This window comes from Dipteris shenzhenensis, chromosome 28, assembly GCF_047967505.1.
Source record: "Dipteris shenzhenensis isolate YYH24624 ecotype China chromosome 28, Dip_SZ_1.0, whole genome shotgun sequence".
In the NCBI taxonomy this organism is placed as follows: Eukaryota; Viridiplantae; Streptophyta; class Polypodiopsida; order Gleicheniales; family Dipteridaceae; genus Dipteris; species Dipteris shenzhenensis.
The window spans coordinates 27,054,926-27,075,264 of record NC_141623.1 but is presented as its reverse complement, the minus strand read 5'-3'; the positions used below and the strand labels follow the sequence as shown (position 1 = coordinate 27,075,264).

The 20,339-nt window shown below is 44.6% G+C and overlaps 1 protein-coding gene across 3 annotated transcripts; it reads left to right on the top strand.

The window, feature by feature from the left end:
* The first annotated feature begins 2,290 nt into the window (after positions 1-2,290).
* On the top strand, positions 2,291-19,992 carry LOC147883393 (nitroreductase family protein). Of its 3 annotated transcripts, XM_087399919.1 has the most exons (4): positions 2,292-2,505; positions 2,652-4,100; positions 18,968-19,154; positions 19,440-19,967. In XM_087399919.1, the coding sequence occupies exons 1-4, from the start codon at positions 2,407-2,409 to the stop codon at positions 19,565-19,567; spliced, it is 1,863 nt and encodes a 620-aa protein (XP_087256045.1). In that variant the 5' UTR covers positions 2,292-2,406; the 3' UTR covers positions 19,568-19,967. The 3 variants fall into 3 exon arrangements, with proteins under 3 accessions (XP_087256044.1, XP_087256045.1, XP_087256043.1); XM_087399918.1 differs by having other exon boundaries at positions 2,291-4,100; positions 18,968-19,133; positions 19,440-19,992; XM_087399917.1 differs by having other exon boundaries at positions 2,292-4,100; positions 19,440-19,988.
* The last annotated feature ends 347 nt before the right edge of the window (positions 19,993-20,339 follow it).

Here is a 20,339-nt window from a genome sequence, read left to right as displayed (position 1 = left end):
TATGAGAATAAATTTGGAGTCACAAAGGTCCACATCTAGGTAGCACCCTACTTTTCTTTTGCAATATGCTAAACTTAATTTTCTATTAAAAAACATGTGGTATTTACAAAATGCAAAGTGCTATTTAATTATATAATAATACAATAATTGGTTATATCATTTCTAGAATTAAAAGTCAAGATTATAATTTTTTTGAATTTCAATCTTTGTAAAATGTTTTCAACTTTAGCATATTGATATTTATAAAATGCAAAGTGCTATTTAGTAGTATTGGTTATTTCATTTCTAAAATTTAAAATCAACATTACACTTTTTGAATTCTTATCTTTGTAAAATGTCTTCAAATTTATTTTGCAGCTCTATTGAATTCATAATTTGCAAATTGTTCATTGGACTTTGATTTGGGACATCTTGAATACAATAGGTACTTCTTTGTTAGCATTTAACTAATTTCACAAACATGAAATTATCAATTAGTAAAAGATTAAAACTAGCTTCTTATAGTAGCTTTCAAAAATAGAAACTGCAATTCAAATGAAGTTTTTCCTCATGGTAATTAATCAATATCTTTCTTAAACAATAGAACATTTGTTAGTACATTATGTTTGTTAGTACATTATGAAAATGCTATTTTAAAATAAAATATAAATTAACATTATGACCTAAATGAAAAGTGCTATGTACCAAATGCAAAGTGCTATATGCCAAATTCAAATTGCTATGTGCTATAATGTGCTAAATGGAAATTGATATGAACCCTAGAAAGGGCATGTTCCTTGGTCTTATAATTTTTGGAGAGAAAGTGTGCCAACCCTCCCCTCACACTACATGTGTGGTTATGTGTTAAATGCAAAGTATTATATGCAAAATGCAAAATATTGTTTGGGAAATTCAAATTGGTATGTGCTAAATTGGAATTGCTCTTTGCTAATTGCATGTTGAATGAACCTAATAAAGGACACGTTTCTTGGTCTTATAATTTTTGGAGAAAAAGCATGCCAACTTTCTCCCCACATATATGTATGGTTATGAGCTAAATGCCAATTAAAAAGTGCTATGTGCCAAATGCAAAGTGCTATATGCCAAATTCAAATTTCTATGTGCTATATACAAAAGCTATGTGCTAAATGGAAACTAATATGAATCCAAGGAAGGGCACGTTCCTTGGTCTTATAATTTTTGGAGAGAAAGTGTGCCAACTCTCCCTCCTTACTATACGTGTGGTTATGTGTTAAACACAAAGTATTATATGTAAAATGCAAAATACTATTTACAAAATTCAAATTGATATGTGCTATATGCCAAATTCAAAATGCTACGTGCTATGTGCAAAATGCTATGTGCTAAATATAAATTGTTATTTACAAATTTAAAATTACCATATTATTATATAATACTGCCAAATTCAAATTGCTACGTGGTATATGCAAAGCTATGTGCTAAATGCAGATTGATATGAACCCAAGGAAGGGCACATTCCTAGGTCTTATAATTTTTGGAGAGGATGTGTACCAACTCTTCCCCCACACTATACGTGTGTTCATGTGCTAAATGCAAAATACTATATGCAAAATGCAAAATGATATGTGCAAAATTCAAATTGCTATGTGCTAAATTTAAATTGCTTTGTGCTAAGTGCAAGTTGAAATAAACCTAGTAAAGGACATGTTTCTTGGTATAATAACATTTAAAGAAGAAGCGTCGCACACATATGTGTGGTTATGAACTAAATGCAAAGTATTACATGCAAAATGCAAAGAACTAATTACCATGTGCTATATTCAAATTGCTATATATTTATAACATTCAGATAAAATTATAAATATTCACACTCAATACAGCTACCTATCCGGAACTAGTTGTTTTTGCAAGTGAGTGTTCTAGAATCCAAAAAGTGCCAACCTTGATGAAATGAGTTATAACTGATAGGCTCTAAGGAGTAGGGAAGGGCCACTGGGAGTCCTTTCCGGCGAGGAAGCCGGGAGGATTTTCGCTGACCGGCTGGAGGCTGAGAGCCGGAATCCGACCAGGAAAGGGTGAAAAGTGGCCCTTCTCGGCCGTCAAGGTGGACTGGGAGGTAGAATTCGCCATTTTCCGGTTAGGTTTGGCTGGAGTTTTGGGAAACTGAAGTCCGGGTTTTAGAGTCTTGCCAATGGACGGCTGAGAGCTGAGACGAGATTTTATGTGGCTAGAATCCAAAAAGTGCTTCTTGTTTTTGAGAGTGAGTGTTCTAGAATCCAAAAAGTGCCAACCTTTGATGAAATGAGTTACAACTGAAAGGCTCTAAGGTGGAGGAAACAAGAAACACTTTGGATGCAAGTCATTGAAAAAAATCAGTTGATCATCATCATCATCATCATCATCAAGAACGGATGCTAAGCGTGAGGAGCTTGCAAGCATGGAGCTATGGAGGAGCCTCAAACTTGTGGTGGTCAAAGCAAGCAAGCAACTCCAAGAAGAAGCTGCAAGCTACGATTGAGGAGGATGGCCGAAACTACACTAAAGGTCTGACTATTGTGTCATCAAAATCATCATCGTCATCGTCTTCTTCGTCCTCTTCCTGTGAATCTGAGCAACAGCGAATGCTTAACAATTCCTGTGATGCATCTGAGCAGCCAATGCTTAACAATTCCTCTGATGCATCTGCGCAGCCACAGAAGCTTGACAAGCTTCCGGCTTCTGAATCTTCTTCGTCTTCCTCTTCACATATCGACACTGTTACCTCCTACCATCACCGCACCAAGCACCACTTCCATCGCTACGCAGATGGCCCCCATGGCCTCGATTGGTCCAACCAGCCCCTCCCCTTCCGTCGCTTCCTCGATTCCCACCTCATTCCTCTCCTCCACTTGCCCCCCTCCCCCCCTTCCCCCCCCCCTTACCCCCTCGCCTTCTCTTCCCCCCCCTCCCCCTCCCCCCTCTCCCTCTCCTCCTTCTCCCAGCTCCTCTACGATAGCTTCGCCCTCTCCGCTTGGAAAACCGCCGGTTCCTCCACTTGGTCCCTCCGCGTCAACCCCAGCAGTGGTAACCTCCACCCTACCGAAGCTTACCTCGTCTCTGGGCCGATTCCTGGCGTCTCCGACTCGCCCTTCGTCGCCCATTATGCTCCCAAGGAGCACGCTATCGAGATCAGAGCTGAGATCCCTCCCGACCTGTGGAGCGACTTGACCCAGGGCTTTCCGGCAGGCACGTTCTTTGTTGGGTTGACATCCATTTTCTGGAGAGAGGCATGGAAGTATGGAGAGAGGGCTTTTCGGTACTGTAATCATGATGTAGGGCATGCACTCGGGGCCATTTCAATGGCTGGTGCGGGCCTCGGTTGGGACTCAGTGTTGCTAGAAGGCTGGGGAAATGAAGAACTTGATCATTTGCTAGGAGTGGGGGGCCGCAAACAGATGCTCGCTAGAGCTTTTAAGAGAGGACGTTATCCAGAGCTCGAACAAGAACATGCCGATTGCCTTGTGGCTCTATTCCCAGCGGGTGCTCATCAGGAAACTACTTCCCCATCCGAGGCCTTGTCTCAATCACTTTGCTCTCGGATGGCTGCAGTACATTGGAAAGGGAAGCCAAATTCGTTAAGCAAAGAGCATGTTTGGTGGGACATTATCGATAAAGCAGCATCTGCGTCATTAAAGCCAACAATGCCAACCCTATGGAGGTCAAAGCCCTTGCCTCAAACAGTGGCATCTACTTATGACTACCAACCTCTCTCACTGAGGCAAGTGGTAAACAAACGTCGTAGTGCAGTGGCCTTCAACAGCAAATTTAGTTTACAAAGAGAAGCATTTTATCAGATCCTGTCGAAGGCAATGCCTTCTGCCTATAATTCTGAAACTCAGGGTGACGAACAACAGTTCCCTTTTAGGATACTGCCGTGGAAGGCAGAGGTGCACATGGCTATATTTGTTCACAGGGTGAGTGGCCTTCCCAAGGGCCTTTACTTCCTTGTGCGGAATTCCGAGCATGAACATCCTTTGCGACAGGCTCTGAGGCCAGAGTTTCAATGGGAGAAGCCTGAAAAGTGTCCTCAATATTTGCCACTGTTTAGATTGCTAGGTGCTGACTGCGAGAGTTTAGCCATGAAGGTGTCCTGCTTTCAGGTTTGCCTCTTATCTTTAAATATTATGCTGAAGTTTATAATCTGAATACTGAATCTAGAACTTAAAAATATTTTTTCCGGAACTAATTTTTGTAGCATCTTGTGTGTCACGAACTCCTTGATCTCACATGCATCTTCTGGTATACCAGCAGCTGTTATACCCCATAATTCCTTCAATGTCATTCCATCTCAGTGCCATGCAATGGTTTGTGTAGCTTCCACTGCCTTGTGAGGTAGCTTGCTGGCATCCATTTCTGAAGCCATGAGTTGGAATAATGCCCCTCCTTCCAGAGCTACCATACCCATCTCAGCCAGTAGGATGGGGTAGTGTGTCTGAGCCCCCTAACCCCCGATTCCCCTATGAGAAATCTTTGATGTAAAGTTTCTATTCTATTCTATTAAGTCCTAGAGAGCCCGGGAGCCTATGCTGGACACCCAAGCATAGTGTATAGAATCTTTCTCATTTTCCAATTCCACAGGTGTGCCTTCCTGCACTTATTTTGGAAGCTGTAGAAAGCTTTCGAATCCCTTCAGGATTCTTCTTTCTATACATGCATTCCACTTGTAGTTGTCAGCAAATCATTCGTGCATTCCTGAGTCTCCTAGTGCATCCAAAGTGCTTGTCTGCTTGCTCTTTGCGAAGAAGGCTACATGATCTATGTAAATAAGTAATAGTAGAGCATATCCTGCAATTTGGACCCCTCTTTGCTGTGTATCCTGCAATTTGGACACCTCATCCAATCTTTCAGATCATCTATAAAAAGAGTTGGAGAGAGGGGGCAGTCCTGTTTGACACCTATGTCACTGCTTATGACAGCTTTCCCTTTGGAGCATGACCCATCCAAATGTTGTGTGCAAGCTCGGCTAATACTTTCTCATATAGACGGGAGGTAGCCTCTCTAAGCTCATGAGGGTTCCAGTCTTTCCCACCGGGGTTTCTTTTAGCTCCTCAGAACTTTGAAGCTGCTTGCTTTTAAGAGAATTTCTTTTTGTTCCACACCACTAGTTTGTATGCTAAAGCTTTGCCCTCTGTTGTTTTCCAGGCCCTATTTACATTTTTATGTTCTTGGTCATATGGCATTCCAATGTTCCTTTCCTTACTTTTATAAAAGCATTTTTGGGCTGTTATCTGCACCAAATCTGTAATGTATTTGTTCATTTCATGGCAAGTAGATGGCATTTGACCTTGTGATAGTATTGTCTCTATTTTCCACTCACAAATATGAGCCTTTTGTATCCTATTCTCAGCCTTAATTACACAGTACTCTGTTTTTTTACAGCATTTTTCTTTCCTATTTTGCCTGGAGACATTGCTCTATGGTCGGACTCGAGAGTCGCCCCCTCAATCTTGAGGAACTTGAGTATGTGCCTTGCATGCGGGCTCATTATCACATAGCGAGGAGTTTTGCAGGTGTATCCCTCCGGTTTTTAACTATGAAGTGCCATTACAAATTTGCAATCCAAAGCATCCACACAATGTGAGGAGGTGCCTCCCCTTCTGGGTGATTTCCCCGGCATCCCTTGATGTTCTTTTCTTGCCCTTTCTTCATCATCCTCTTCTATTTCTTCCATCCATATGGGGTCTCTCCCCTCCGTTCCAATGATGCCTTGCATCATTCTTGCATTGAAGTCCCCTATCAAGATAATTGCATGCTTTGTAGAAAGAAAGAAAGAAAGAAAGTTTGCTGAAGACCGATGGGTCTATGAGACTGAAGAAAAACCTGATACAAGTGAGCAAAAGGGTGGAGCTACTAAGCGAGCATCCTAACCCATGCTAGAAAATTGTGTAGACATAGTTAATGATATCATAGACATGTCCACCATAAACCTAAGCAGCCATCCTGGCATCATCATTTTCATGTGGAGACACAGTCTGATCCAATACAATACAATAGGCATATAGAACATCAAGATACACCCTGCGGCGGACTAGGCAGTGCAAGCAGGAAGCTAGTAATGAATTGCTGTCGGCTATCCGGATGAGTAACCTGTTGTGTCCTCCTAGCTGCTACTCGGTGTTTGACAAGCGCCACTGTAACCCCGGTCGGTTGCATCCCAGGCCTAAAGAGAGAAGAGATGTCAGTGAGTGATTTGTGCGTCTGTCCTCTGCCTGGTGTGTCGTGTCTCGGTCTCAGGGTCTCGGTCTCAGGGTCTCTGCCTCTCCTGCTAACCGTGACAGCAACTTGCTCTGCTTGGAAGAACTCTGTGATCGTACTCTGGGATGGGCCGGGCACTGATAGAATAGCCCAGGAGCTCACATAGTGTGTGGGGTGTGGAATCACAAATTTCTTCAACTTATGTGCTTCACATCGATGTGCAGACGAGTAAATAGACAATGATCCAGCCAGATATAGAAACCACCAAAAGAATATATTTTCGTCCAAAGCTATGGACACAATACAAAAGAGAGAGATCCAAAGTCCCACCAGAGCGTGGTCCTTTGATCTTACCACAAGGTACTTCTACTATCTGCCTGATATCTCTAGAACACTCAGCCCGTGTGCTCCACCTCGAGCGTATGTAGACTCTTCGTCCCGATCCCTTCCACCTTGCTGTCTGGAAGCCAGCCTAGGTGGGCGGCACCTGAGCTAGGTCTGCAGCTCTACAGCCCACTTGTCTTCCCCTGTATAGAGGCCCACAGGTGGCTGGTCTGCTACTCCTGCTGCTGCCTGAAATGCTGCTCCAAGTGATGATTTGTGAGGGCCTGGAGGCCCTCCTTTTAAAGGCCCAAAGGCCTGCTGAAAAAACCGACCAGCCAGCCTCATCCTGGCCGACCAGTCTGCTTGCTGGCCAACCTGGTTGGCTGGTCCAAACAGCCCTACATAAGGGTCTTTGCCAGGCCCTTTTGGGCTGCTGGCTTTGTTCCTGTCCGCGCCTTCTGTCAGGCCTGATGCAGGCCCTGAGCCTGCCCATATACTCTGCCAGACAGCCCGCCACGCAGGTGCCTCCAGCCTGCTCATCTGCTGCCTGCAGTTCTGCCTCCTGTTCAAGGCTATTCCAGCCCTTAGATCCCACGCCTCTGCTCTGTACTTACAGCTCCAAAGCTCCGTACTGTTGCAGGTCCCTTTGTGGCATATCCGTGTAGATCCAGGCTTCCAAAGACCCTCCAATCTTCCAGGTATCTTCTGAGGTGTGCTACCCACATGGCAGCCCCTCCTCTCCTTGTTGCTTTCTTGTGAGGTGCTGCCCAAGTGGCAGCCCCCTCTCCATGACTTCTTCTCTGGGGATGCTGCCCACATGGCATCCAATCAGATGCCCATGTGGCAGCCCTAGCCCTAGGTCCACCTCCCCCACGCTCTCCTTATTTGGGGGCTTACAGATGGGGAGGTGACCATTCCAACACCTTGCTCCTATCTCCTCGATTTGATGAGACGATCTCTATGCCGGACCGCCTCGTGAATAAAAGCTACCAGGCATCTCTGGTCTGGGTATAGGAGGAGTGTGGAGAGGCCCTCGAACCCGTCTCTGAAAAGGCAATGGTATCGTCCATGAATCTCATAGTAGACTGGGCAACGGAAAAGAAAGCACTCCTCTGACTCCACCTCATGTGACTCACACAATGTGCAGATGCAACTCTCCCTGGGTATCCCCTCTGCATGCTTGCTCTCGATACGAAGCCGGTGCGATGACACATGTAACTGTCCAAGTGCAATCCTGAGTGAATGTGGTAGGTGGATCGGGGCGTATCCTGGTGGAATGATGAAACCCTCTACTGAAATGTGAAGCAGTGGTCCCGATAGAGGCTGAGCTTCACATGGAGCTCTGCCTGTGCTAGCTAGGTCCTGAATGTGTATAGCTCTAGCTTTTCCCTCTTTTGCTGCTATTTCCAACCACATATATTGCTATGTGGGTATTCTTTAATGACCTTGCCTTTTTTTCCAAATGCCATGCTGATGTAGCATACTATCCCACCAAATCCTCTCCCTCTGCGTGTTTTTGTGTCCCATATTGAAGTTTTGAAAAATCCTTTAATTTCTAGCGATTCATTCCCCTCATGTTCCCATGATTCCAAACTATAAGTATATCTATCTCTGATATTTCATCTTCCAATGCTATGACCCGTCCAAAGTCCAGCCTCCCACATTCTTTTTTGGGCAGAAAATATTTTTTGTATTATATATTCACAAGAGATTTATACATTGTAGGTCACCAGCTCATTACAGCAAAACAGTACACAACTTTTGACATGAGTTAAAACATCAAGAGACATCTATTGAAACTCGTGAGTGTGAAGACACAGAGATCCATCAAGATAAGTGATCAAAACAGCAGGTTGCCAAATTGTAGGTCCAGCAGGAGGAGTACATCTCAAGATAAGACCCAGAATTGGAGTCAATTATTCGCTTCAAAAGGTTTCCTCTTTGACAGGATATAGTGGAGGGTGGTCATGATTCTGCAAACAACCAGAAATCTCTCTGCAGTTGAAGTCCTTGGAGTGTTCATCAGCTTCTTCCTGTAACTGAGAGAGGGCCTCATTGTAGTTATGAATCTGCTGATCGAGTAGAGGCTCCGCCTGCTAACATGAAAAGCCTTTTTGTTAGAAAACCTATTGCCTTTGAAAAATAGAGACATTTTCGTGAGAACATATCAATGGAACTAACTCCAACAATTGGAATTGGTAAAGTTTCTTGAGATCCAAATAGCCCACAATGCATAAGCTCTCAGGGTTAACCAAGTAGAGCGAGGGGTTTTGAAGGAGTCCCCAAGGAGAATTGCCTTCCAGTTGATTGTCTCCCCAACTTGGATCTGGATGTACTTCCAAACTTTCCTGGCTTCAGGACATGTGATGAAAAGATGGAACACATCTTCCTTTTGGTGGGGCATCTTTTACAGAGTCCTGTCCCCTTTCCTATCCTCTCAATTCTGCAATTGGTCCAGACAGCCTTATGTAGGATGAGCCACAGCAAGGTAGAGTATTTTTTAGGAATGTCTTTGTGCCAAATGAGTCGGAACCTGTACTGCCACTTAGCTTGGTTATCAACAACCTTCCATTTTAAGTTAAGCGTTCTGGCTATCTCCTCAATATCACTGCAGGGGGTGGGTATAGGGAGTAGGTGAGAGCTACCAATCCAGCAAAATTCTTTGAGCAGGTTAAGAACATGGCACCCTTTCCAAGTGACGTTACCTTTCCATAGGAGAATCCTGCTCATAACTAGAACCTGATCCTGGTTGGATAATTTGAACTCCCTTCTAATTCAGGCCATGTCTTCCATCTACTTGACTTTTGATATTCTTCTCTTAGTGTTGGATCCCCCCCACAGAAAGTTTCTGCAGAGTCTGATAAACATTTCAAGGCCGGTCTTAGAGGGGCACTAGCAGGAAAGGTAGAAAATAGACATAGGGTATAAACAGTGATTGAGCACAGCCCTTCTACCTGCCAAGTTGGCTTGGAAACCTCTCCACTTGTCAAGCTTGGACCTGAACCTGTTCAGAAACCACTCCCATCTGTCCTTCATGGTGACTCTAAATCCCATTGGTACCCAGTAGTCTGAAGACAGTATTTTTTTGCATCCTAGCTGTACCAGGGTTGGTTGCTCTTTGTCAGGCAACACTGCATATCCTGTTTTGGAGTGGTTTGTTTTGGACCGTGAGGCAGTGCAGAAGGTGTCAAGGCGTATGAGCCTGTTTGAAACATCTTCAGGGCTGTTTCTTAGAGTAAGGTTTGTGTCGTCAGCAAACTGTTGGGTTACAAGCTACATCCCACCTGGAAGCTCAATTCCTCTGAGATTACCTTCATCTATCTGTTTTTGAAAAGCCATCCCAAAGAAGAGGAGCTATAGGGCATCCTTGTCTAATGGACCTTTTCAGAGGGAAGGGTAGGGTCATCTCCTTGTTGAAACAAAGTTTAACTGAGGTTATAGATAGGAGTCGTTTGATTCTACAAAATTTCTGCGCGCTCTCTTCTCTCTGCGCTCTTTCTCTTATAGATAACTTTCCCTCTCTCTCTTTCTCTCTCTCCACACACATTAGGGCCCAATACAATCGTCAGGCTGGACTCCCCCGAAGATCTTTATTACTTGAGAATTTCTGAGTACAAAGAGTTGAGCGTACAACTGCTGTTACAAATTTCAAAACGTGAATCCATTTACAAGAGCTCATAGCTCATTTCTTTTGGCAACATGCCAAGTGTCAAAATATGTAACTAAAATTTAGTTACATGCCTCAAAGGGAAAATCTCTAGGGTCTTCATAGCCCTGGGTCACATGGACATCTCCTAGCTACCCACTGGCTCCATAGCGCTTGGGCAATCAACACCTCTTAGAACCTGCAACCATTAATTAAAGTGCATAGCCATGGCACCCATTAATCATTAGCGCCTTTGCATGCAAATAAATTCTAGACTAATCCTAGTCTCTGTGGGTGTCCCCACCAAGCAAACATGTGCACATAAACATAAAACAATTTTTTTAGTCGACTGAGGTCAATCATCTTGATCGTAATTAAGGTGCTTGATCATCAGTCAAAGCGCCTTAATTATGGCCAAGTCTCTCCAATCGAGATTGGCACATCTTGGTTAACTAAAGTTAACCCTCTTGGCGTGAGCCAAGTTTTGTTGACTGAAGTCAACCCTCTTTGACCGAAGTCAGCGTTTTGGTTCTTTGGTTAATTGTAGTTAACCATCTTGGCCTAAACCAAGTCTTCCTAACCGGGTTTAGGCTTACTTAACCGGAGTTAAGTATCTTTGACCGAAGTTAATACTTTGATGAAATAAATATAACTTTTTGAACATAATTAAATAAATGAAGAACTCATTGATTATGATCAATAAATGGTCAACAGGAACTTTGAGTTTGGAGTATTTACAGCTTGGTGACCCTCGGCTTCTATTTAGTTGACTTCAACTGAAAAGCTTCCTTGTTAATATCCAAAAGTTGTGGATGATTAGCCAACATGTCTTCATCCATCCACTTGGCATCCAATGCTGAATAGTTTTTGAATTTTACAAGATACATGTAAAATTCCTTGCCCTGGGGGCCTTTGCGTACAATATGATACACAATTTGTTCTAGCTGAAGGACTTCCTCCAGCTCATCCACTTTTGGTGGATCCTCTGTTACTGGCTCCGTAGGCTCCGGACCTTGAAATTTCTTTAGAAGACTCACATGAAAGGCATTGTGAATCCTCCAATGCTTTGGCAGTGCCAACCTGTATGCAACCTCATTAATCTCTTCTGTAACCTTGAAAGGGCCATAGTATCTGGGAGATAACTTTGCATACACTTTTTGCTTGCCCTTTAGCTTGTGGAGCCTAGCTTTCTCAAACTTCAAAAGCACCCAATCCCCTTCCTTGAGATCTAATTGTCTCCTATGCTTACTTGCAGCCTTCTTATGCTTTTCTTGAGACCTTTCTATTGCTGTCCGGACCTGGCTAAAAGTTGTCTGGAGGTCTCTGACAAACTGATAAGCTGCAAATATTTAATTTGTCAGCCGATAGTGATACCTCTCCTCCTAGGTGGTCTATAAAGGATGTGATCTCATCAAAGTAGAGCCTAAAGAGAATCAGTGAAAGGTGGGCATCCTTGCTTCTTTTGGATCGTGCTCTTAACCCAATCCAATAAGCCTCCCGGGGCACGAACTCTTCCCGTGATGGCATATAGGCTCATCACCCTCCAAATCATAATCTTTGGAATTTGTATCGCCTATAATCTCTTGATCAGGTGTGATTGTGGGACAGTATTGAAGGCCTTCGGAAAGTCTACAAAGCAAGCGTAGACTTTTTGACGTCTCGACCTTGCCTCCATAATGATGGCTCCGAGGGTGAAGATATGGTCTAGGGTGGAGTATTGCCTTCGAAGTCTTGCCTGCCATAGAGCCCGTTGCTCATGAGTCTTTGTGTGGCAACTGATCTCTCTCTCTAGTACCGATCCATAAATCTTGGGCTAAGTGTGACCAATCATAAGAGTGCGGTAGTTCCCAGTGTCCATGGGGTCCCTTGTTTTGTGTATCGGTACAATAGTGGTAGTGCTCCAAGCAGGTGGGAAGCCGAGACATACCGCATGGTTGGACATCCGCTCTAGGACCGGAGCATGGACCTTCAGCCCATGTGTGAAGTGCTCAGTCCGTAGTCCCTCATGATCTTGTGCTCTCCGGATAGACTGCTGCACGTACATTCTGCGCAATGAACAACTGACCAGTAGTGGGCCTGGGCATAGTGGACATATCAGGTGGTGCTTATATTGGGACATCATAGAGAGAGCATGCATATGTGTGCCAAACATTTGGATTTGTGGGAATAGGCGGCTTCCCCTCGGATAGAAGCCCCCATCCAATGGTAGGATCTCCCCCTCTAAATGATCTAATCAGGTCATCCATTCTATGTGAGGAAAACCCGCCTCTTACGACTTGTCAATCATCATGAGATCCCTTGTGCCTCAGCTAGCGTCAGATGGCCTAAGGCTCGCTCATGTGTGAGGTGAGGTCTCATCTCTACACTCGTCATCGAACCAAGGGTTTTGAGGCATCTTCCTAGCTAGGACATGTGTAGATTGAGTCGTGGGGAAAGATCTGGTAGCAACGACTTGTACCATTGAGGCAAGGGTGTCCGAGGCGTGGGCGAGGTGTACATCATCTCCAAGTAGGGCTGGAAGGTGGCTCACATAGATTGGATCAAGGGCACACCAAAGTGGATTTGGACACGATGGGGCATGGAAGCGGCCTTCTCTGTGACTTGCATAGTAGCAAAGATACAAAAGGCTAGGTATAAATGGTAGCACTGAGTGGGGGAGGAGGCACAACGAAGTCTTGTATCCATGAGGCAAAGGCTAAGGGGCCCAGCAAGTAGTTCACTGTACTTGTCCGCGAGAGAGAAAGAAAGAAAGATCTATTAACGTCCGCGGGAGACCTCACGGGTCTATGGGACAACACACCAAAAAAGTTACAAATACATCTGGGTATCCAGAGAGTTGAGGGAGTGCTCAAGGCAACTTAGCCCCAATTATTTAGATGCATAAGTAGCTACTAATTCTATCTTATACAAATGGCTTCAATAACATTAGTTTAAGACTGATAGTCTTTGGGTTTAGATTTGAAATCACGAATCAAGGCGTGTCCATCACGATAGACTGCCCATTTTCCAGCTTTGCGTGCATCCTTCACTTTAGCAAGTTCAACATTTCTTTGTTTGAGCTGAGTCGGAGTGAGCTCCTCAGGTATCCATATCTGTGTACCTTTCAGCTTGTTTGTCTATCGGAGAATCTTGGTTCTTCCAAATAAACTTATACTTGTGCTCCCTTCTGAGAGATACAACTGCTGTCAGTTTCATCCCATTCTATCTGTGGTATCTCCTTCTTGAGACACGCGAGCTTTATTTCTTCTGTTTATCCCTTAGTAAATACATCAATTGGACAGCCAAGGCAATCCTCTGGCAGCCCCCCAATGCGCTTTATTTTATTGTTTTTTGTTATGTTTTCCTGCTCTTTTACCTCTGTGTAAAGATCTGCTTTGTTGATTTTGTTGTTGGCTATAATAGCCATCTCTCTCTTGGCTGAACTGACCTGAGTGGTAATCATCTCTTCGACCGTGGAGACAAGTGTTGGTGCTGGTGGAGACGAAATGCATTTTTGTAGAACTTCAGCAATGATCTCCTGCTTACCATTATTTTCCATCTCCTTTACTTTCTTCCTGAGAGCTGCTACCATAAGCTTGAGCTCTCTTACTTCTGCTGTAGATAGTAGATTTGCACATGTGGGCCTGATCCAATCCTTCGCTTAAAGTATAGTGCATACATGCTGGGTGTCGCTGATGAGGCTGCAATATCAGAGTACGAGGGCTTGCTGACTGGTGTGGTAGCGAACTGCTTCATCTTAGGGAAAGAGGGGGACTCCATAACGGTAGCCTGTGCAATCTATGGGCCCCTTAGCTGAAGCTAACCACTCAAACTGGGCTAGGGGATCAGCCCGGTTTGAGGTGTATTAGATCTCTCCCCTTCTGCTCTGCTCTGGACGACATGGACAAAAAGGCTGCTGTGCTGTTGTACGGATGACGGTGGTGGCTGAAGGTGGCGGTACGGCCTGTACGGGAGGGTGAGGGGCTACACGACAAGCCGCACGAGGATGACGGGGGGGGGAGAGAGAGAGAGAGAGAGAGTCTATTAACGTCCACGGGAGACCAAGAATTACAGAACTTTGCATTCTAGGGGGTTCTGGGTCTTGTCCACCTGCCCTTCTCCACCTCTAGTTTTTGAGAGCCGGTCCTTCCTTTACAGATTAAGAGTCTTTTGTACCATGATATGTCCTCCCCGAGATAATCTTGCATTGCATATCTGTCCATTTGATTGATTTATCGATTGTGGATGTCCATTTTCAGGCCCGGGTCTTGCCATAGTTTATGCAGCATTTTCTGCTTGACCAGATTTGCGATAATTCTATCTATCTTAATTGGTCCGTTGCCCTATCAGCTAGATTTAGATGCTCGTATGGGAGAGACTAAAATGAAATCATTTAGTCTTCACAAGCAGTTGTAGCTTGAATGAAGAGATTTTGGACTACCTTTTGATTAGCCTTCTCCTTTAGTGCTAGCCTTCGTCATGGCTGAGTCTGCCCTTCACCTCCGGAGTGCCGACAAAAACTCAGTATGAAGACTTTGTATAAATGGATGCTCAAGTATGTGTGGGGGTGTGGATTTGTTTGTATGAGAGCATATGTTTATACTATGGTCTACACCCACTGTTGGGCACTGATGACGTCAGTGGGGATGTCATAGTAGCTAGTCCTTGATATGCGTGATGGAGTTTATGGGTTTCAACCTTATGAGTGACTATCATGAGATTGAAACTGCACTATATTGTGTTTTTAGAGGATGAGTTTGGGCATCTTCCTGGACTCATCTAGGTAAATGACCAGATTTTTGATTTCTTCTCTCTTCTCTCGGATATAGGCAGCCAGTATTTCCTACTGTTCCCCTTCTCTATGCCACCGTGTGGTTCTTGTGGACAGTGGCATCCATTGCCTTGGATGGGATCCTGCTTGCATCGATCTTTTCGAGCTTGTTGAGGTAGGCCATATACCAGCATTATGCCTCCCCCTCAAGAGATAACACCCTCGTCTCTGCAAGCAGGATGGGGTATGGAGTTTGGGTTTCAACTCCAACTCACTGATGAGAAAACGTTTGTGGATGGTCTCTATCCTTTTCCAATGTGCCGTGGATACTCCGTGTGCCCAGCTTGGGCAATTGTAGAGAGCACTACCGTTTGTAGGAGCATTGTGTACAGAAACTTTCTCATGTTCCAGCCCCACAGATGTGCCTTTTTGCATTTGTTTTGAAAGCTGCATAATGCCTTCAACCCTCCGATGACACCTTTCCAAATGCACTATAGTTGTCCCCAAACTCAAGTCCCAAATATTTGTATGAGGTGGTTTCTTCCAAGGGTTTCCCTTCAAGATCTTCTTGGTTCATGTCCCCATCTCCATGACTTTTGTGAGTGTTTGCAGAATTTGCCCTGTGCATCTAGGTGTGTTCTGCACGTCTTTTTGTCCCTTCGCAATGTCATCCGCATAGATGAGTAGGAGTAGGGCATAGCCTGCAATCTGGACTCCCCCTCCATGGTGGGCTTTCATCCATGTTTCCAGTTTATCAATGTAACAATCTGAACAAGGTTGGGGAGAGAGGGTAGCCTTGCTTGACCCCTATGTTACTGCTTATGATTACCTTCCCCTGGTTGTTGGTGCCATCAGCCAGTTGCTGTGCCAGTTTGGCTAGCACCTTCTCATATAGTCTAAGCGTGGCTTCTTTGAGTGCTTGGGGGACTCGCAGCTTTTCTAGTCTTTCCCACAGTTTTTTGTGTGATATTGTGTCAAATGCCTTCCTAAAGTCCACAAAACAACAGAACATGGCTCTCTTCAATGTTTGGGCCAGAATCCTATCTGGGATGGTGCCCTTATTTGTTCCTCTGCTCACTTGTTGCTTTTCTACTCGAGGATCGTGCCATATAGGTTAGCCAGTGTACTACTTACCATGATGACTCTGTAGTTTGTTGCTATCTTGCTGTGCACTTTTTTGTGGAACATGGCACTATCCTGTTGATTTGCCACCCTCTTGGGAACCCCTCTTTCTTGAAGTTCCAATGTTTTGTTTTATTATAATGATGTGAACTTTTTTTGTTTTGTCCCCTCCCCATGTGAGCATCTCTGCAACTAAGCCTTGTGGGTCTGGTTGTTGGAAAGGTCACCTCCCCATTTGTAAGCCCCCATATGAGGAGAACATGGGGGGGGTGAACCTAGGGTTTGAGTGTCTTGTCACATGGGCATCTGATTGGATGCCATGTGGGCAAGAATCAAAGAGATGGTGGGTACGCGGAGCTAGGATGGATCTGCAGCAGCAAAAGGCGAAGCAGTAGCCAGCACAAGGAACCCGTACGGCTCTGTACGGAACTGGGAGAGGGCCTGGCAGAGGCGCAGTTATGTCAGCATGTGCAGAAGCAAATATGGCTGACAGAGGGCAGAAGGTATGCCTTCTATAGGCTGGAACCCTGCCTTGAATGGAGGGCCAAAAGCCCTGGAAGTTTGGGCCATAAAAGCCCTGGGTTGTGAGCCCGTATAGGGCTGGACCAGCCACAGACTGGTCGGCCAGTCTGCAGCAGGCTGGTCGGTATTTTGCCAGCCCCCTTGGGGCCTATATAAAGAGGCCATTGGGCCTCATTCAATTATCCAGCAGCTAGCAGATCCAGGGCAGAAAGGAGCAGCAGGAAGCCACCCTTTGGGCCTCCATCCAGGAGGATAGAGAGGTGCTTGAAGGGCTGCAGACTTAGCCAGGAAAGGGCTGGGACCTTGGCTGTCATCTAGGGCAGCAAGGTGCTGAGATCACTATACCTTCTGGAGCAGCCATTCACAAGCAGGTTGGAGCAGTGGAACAGGGATCTGTGTGCTGCAGACAAAGCTTGGCAGGGGCTGCCCACCTAGGCTGATTCACAGGCAGTAAGGTGGAGAAGAACACACTAGACGGAAAGTCTACAGACGCTCGGGAGCACGTGGGCTCGAGTCTAGAGATAGCTAGCAGTAGGAGAAGGACCTTGTGGTAAGATCAGAGGACCACATCATTGGTGGGACTCTGGATCCGTCTCTTTTGTATTGTGTCCATACTTGTGGACGGAAATATATATTTTGGTGGTTTCTCTATCTGGTTGGTTCATTGTCTATTGATGAGTCTGCACACCTTTTGTATGCACATAAGTAAAGAAGTTTGTGATTCCACACCCACACCGCACACTGTGTGAGCTCTTGGGCATTACTATAAGTCTTCCGCTGCGTGTACCCTCTGTTGGGTATTTTCTAACATTGGTGCCTTCCCGTTAGCTAGTTTCTTCAGCCCCACAGATGTGCTTTCTTGCATTTGTTTTGAAAGCTGCAAACCCTTCCATGACTCCTTGCCACACACTTAATCCACTTGTAATTGTTTCCAAAACTCAAGTCCCAAATATTTGAATGAGGAGGGTTCCCCTTCAAGATCTGCTTGTTTCGTGTCCCCGTTTCCACGACTTTTGTGGCTCTGAAAGCAAAGTGATCCTTTGACTCAATCCCTTGCCGATCACATAGAGTGCAAATGTGGCCCTCTCTAGGTATTCCCTTAGTCCGCCCACTCTCAATGTGTAGTCAGTGCGATGAGATACGGAACTGACCGATGGATGTCCTCAAAGAATGGGGGAAGTGGATCCCGTGTATAGCTTGGTGGTTCTATGAAGCCCTCCTCTGATATCCGTACACAGTGGTCCTTGTAGAAGCTGAGCTTCACAGGAAGCTCGCTAGGGGCTAACCCTCTAAGAAGCCCTCCTTTGATATCCATAAGCAATGGTCCCTGTAGAAGCTGAGCTTCACAGGAAGCTCGCTAGGGGCTAACCAAGTCCTGAACATGTGTAGCTGTGAGAGACCCTCTAGATAATTGGGTTATTAGTGAGTGGAAGAGAAGGGGCCGCGAGGCTATACCGAAAGGGGGCTAATCTGTCCATATGGAGCCGCAGACTCTCAAACCATCTGCGTATACATGCGTACCAACACCTCTAATAACCCTTAGCTTCTAAAGTCATGGTTGAAGATAAGGCTAGCCATGGTAACCTGAGTCGACCTGAGGTAGAGGATGTGAAAGTGCAGCAGAATATGCGAACAAACTGAGAGCAGATCTGTGAATGGAGAGAGACAGCAGAATGCAAATAGAGAATATACTGGGCAAGTATTTCAGGAAAAATCGTTGCTTGTATTGCTGAGGAAACCCTCCAATGAATGTGTACAACTCCAGGGCTGAACTGCGCCTCTGGTTGACTGGTAACTGAGGCTGAACTGCACCTCAAATGACACCAGAAATATGCTATAGACTGTGCTTAATAACTCCGACTGGCCTGCTGACCTGGCGGACAAACCTGACCAGGTCTGGTTGGCTGACCCGACCTGGTCTACCTGATGCTGGTCAGGTCAGATGACCCGACCTTGGTCAGGGTTTTTTGTGGCCCCAGACTGGCCTGTTTACTGGACCTACCTGTGACCTTTTACCAGGCCTAAACCAGCCTTCAACCAGGCCCAAACGTAGCCTACTCTGCCCCGGCTTGTCTGAAAAGAATTATGTTTGCACATCAAGGGATGTGATTTTGGGACAATGTACAATTTCATTTTAGGGGATAAGAATTTAGAATTTTGGATTGGATACTACCCGGTTTTAAACTTAGAAGCGTCTTTCCAAAGGCTCACTGCTGTTCCATTTAATATTCTGCGGGTGAATGGTTCATTGCCAATTCCTACAAAAGGTAGTTTATACTATATCAAACTCGTATTAGGCTATTTACTTTCGTATCCATCTGCTTATTATCGTAGTCTTCCAAATGATTACATGAAATTGAACTTCCGTTTGGCTATTTACTTCAATGTCCACATGCCTTTGACCACAGGACATAGCTGGAGACAGTTGTTTCAGTCTAGGAATGATAGCTCATTTTGATGCAATAAATGAAACGGGTGCATGGATGTATCCACGGTTATTTTGGGAGTCTGGAGTGCTTGGGCAGCTGCTGTATCTTGAGGCTCATGCAGTTGGTATTTCTGCCACAGGAATAGGTTGCTATTTTGATGAACCAGGTGTGTGTGTGTCTCTCTCTCTCTCTCTCTGCCCCTTCTTCTGCCTGTGTTTTTCCCTGACTGTTTGCTTAACATGTGTTTGAATTATTTCATTTGGTTGTGATTTATCATTTTTGGAGTTCTTCACTTATTAAAGCCAAATACTAAATTAGAAAAGTGTGTACAGGAAAAAGGTAGCTTGTAAAATTTTCAATACTTTGTTTTGTATTTTTGCTCAAAGCTTTATAACCATCTGTTTTAATGAAAAATAGTTTCATATCAGAGTTGGACTGTTGGTCTTGGCAGTGCATCAAATTTTAGGACTAAAAGGAAAGGCATTTCAGAGCCTCTACCATTTTACAATTGGTTCTCCAGTGGAGGATAAGCGGATTATGTGTTTGCCGGCCTATCCAGGCCCTGATCTTGATGCTTGAAAGTTAGGTTTTTCAAAAGGTGTGACTATTCTTTATCGTAAAAACTACTAAGCCAATTTACAAGATCCCCACATAGGGTGGATTTACTTCTCTGGGTGTGTCGCTATATGCCATAAGTAATAGATCAGTGACAATGGCCTTCACTTACTTTATTCTAAACTTGAAAGCTGTGATGTGTGTACATATACCCCTTCAAAGAGCAGGGGCTTTTATCATTCTATGCACAGTTTGTAAAAAAGTGCAAATTTGATAATGGGAGGCTATTTGCATCACTAGTACCAGTTTAATTTCAACATATATGTGACAATTATTTTGTACATGCTGACCTTTGCATAAATGGATGCTCAAGTATGTGTGGGTGTGTGGATTTGTATGTGTGAGAGCATATGTTTATACTATGGTCTACACCCACTGTTGGGCGTTGATGATGTCAGTGGGGATGTCATAGTTGCTAGTCCTTGCTATGCGTGATGTTTATGGTTTTCAATTTTATGAGTGACCGTCATGAGATTGAAACTTCACTCTGTGTTGTAATTTTAGAGGATGAATTTGTGTTCCTGGATTCATCTAGATATATATACATGCTGACTTGAGCTGCTTAAAGAATGGTAACGTGACTTGCAGAAAAATCATAAACAAATCTGATAGCAAACAGAAGATATGCCCTTCACAAATTGGAAGTTCAGCGAACAATACTCATTACTAATATTCAAATGCTGTTGACTGAGCGCAGGCACTAACACCTCTTATTATAAGTTCCACTGCCTTACAG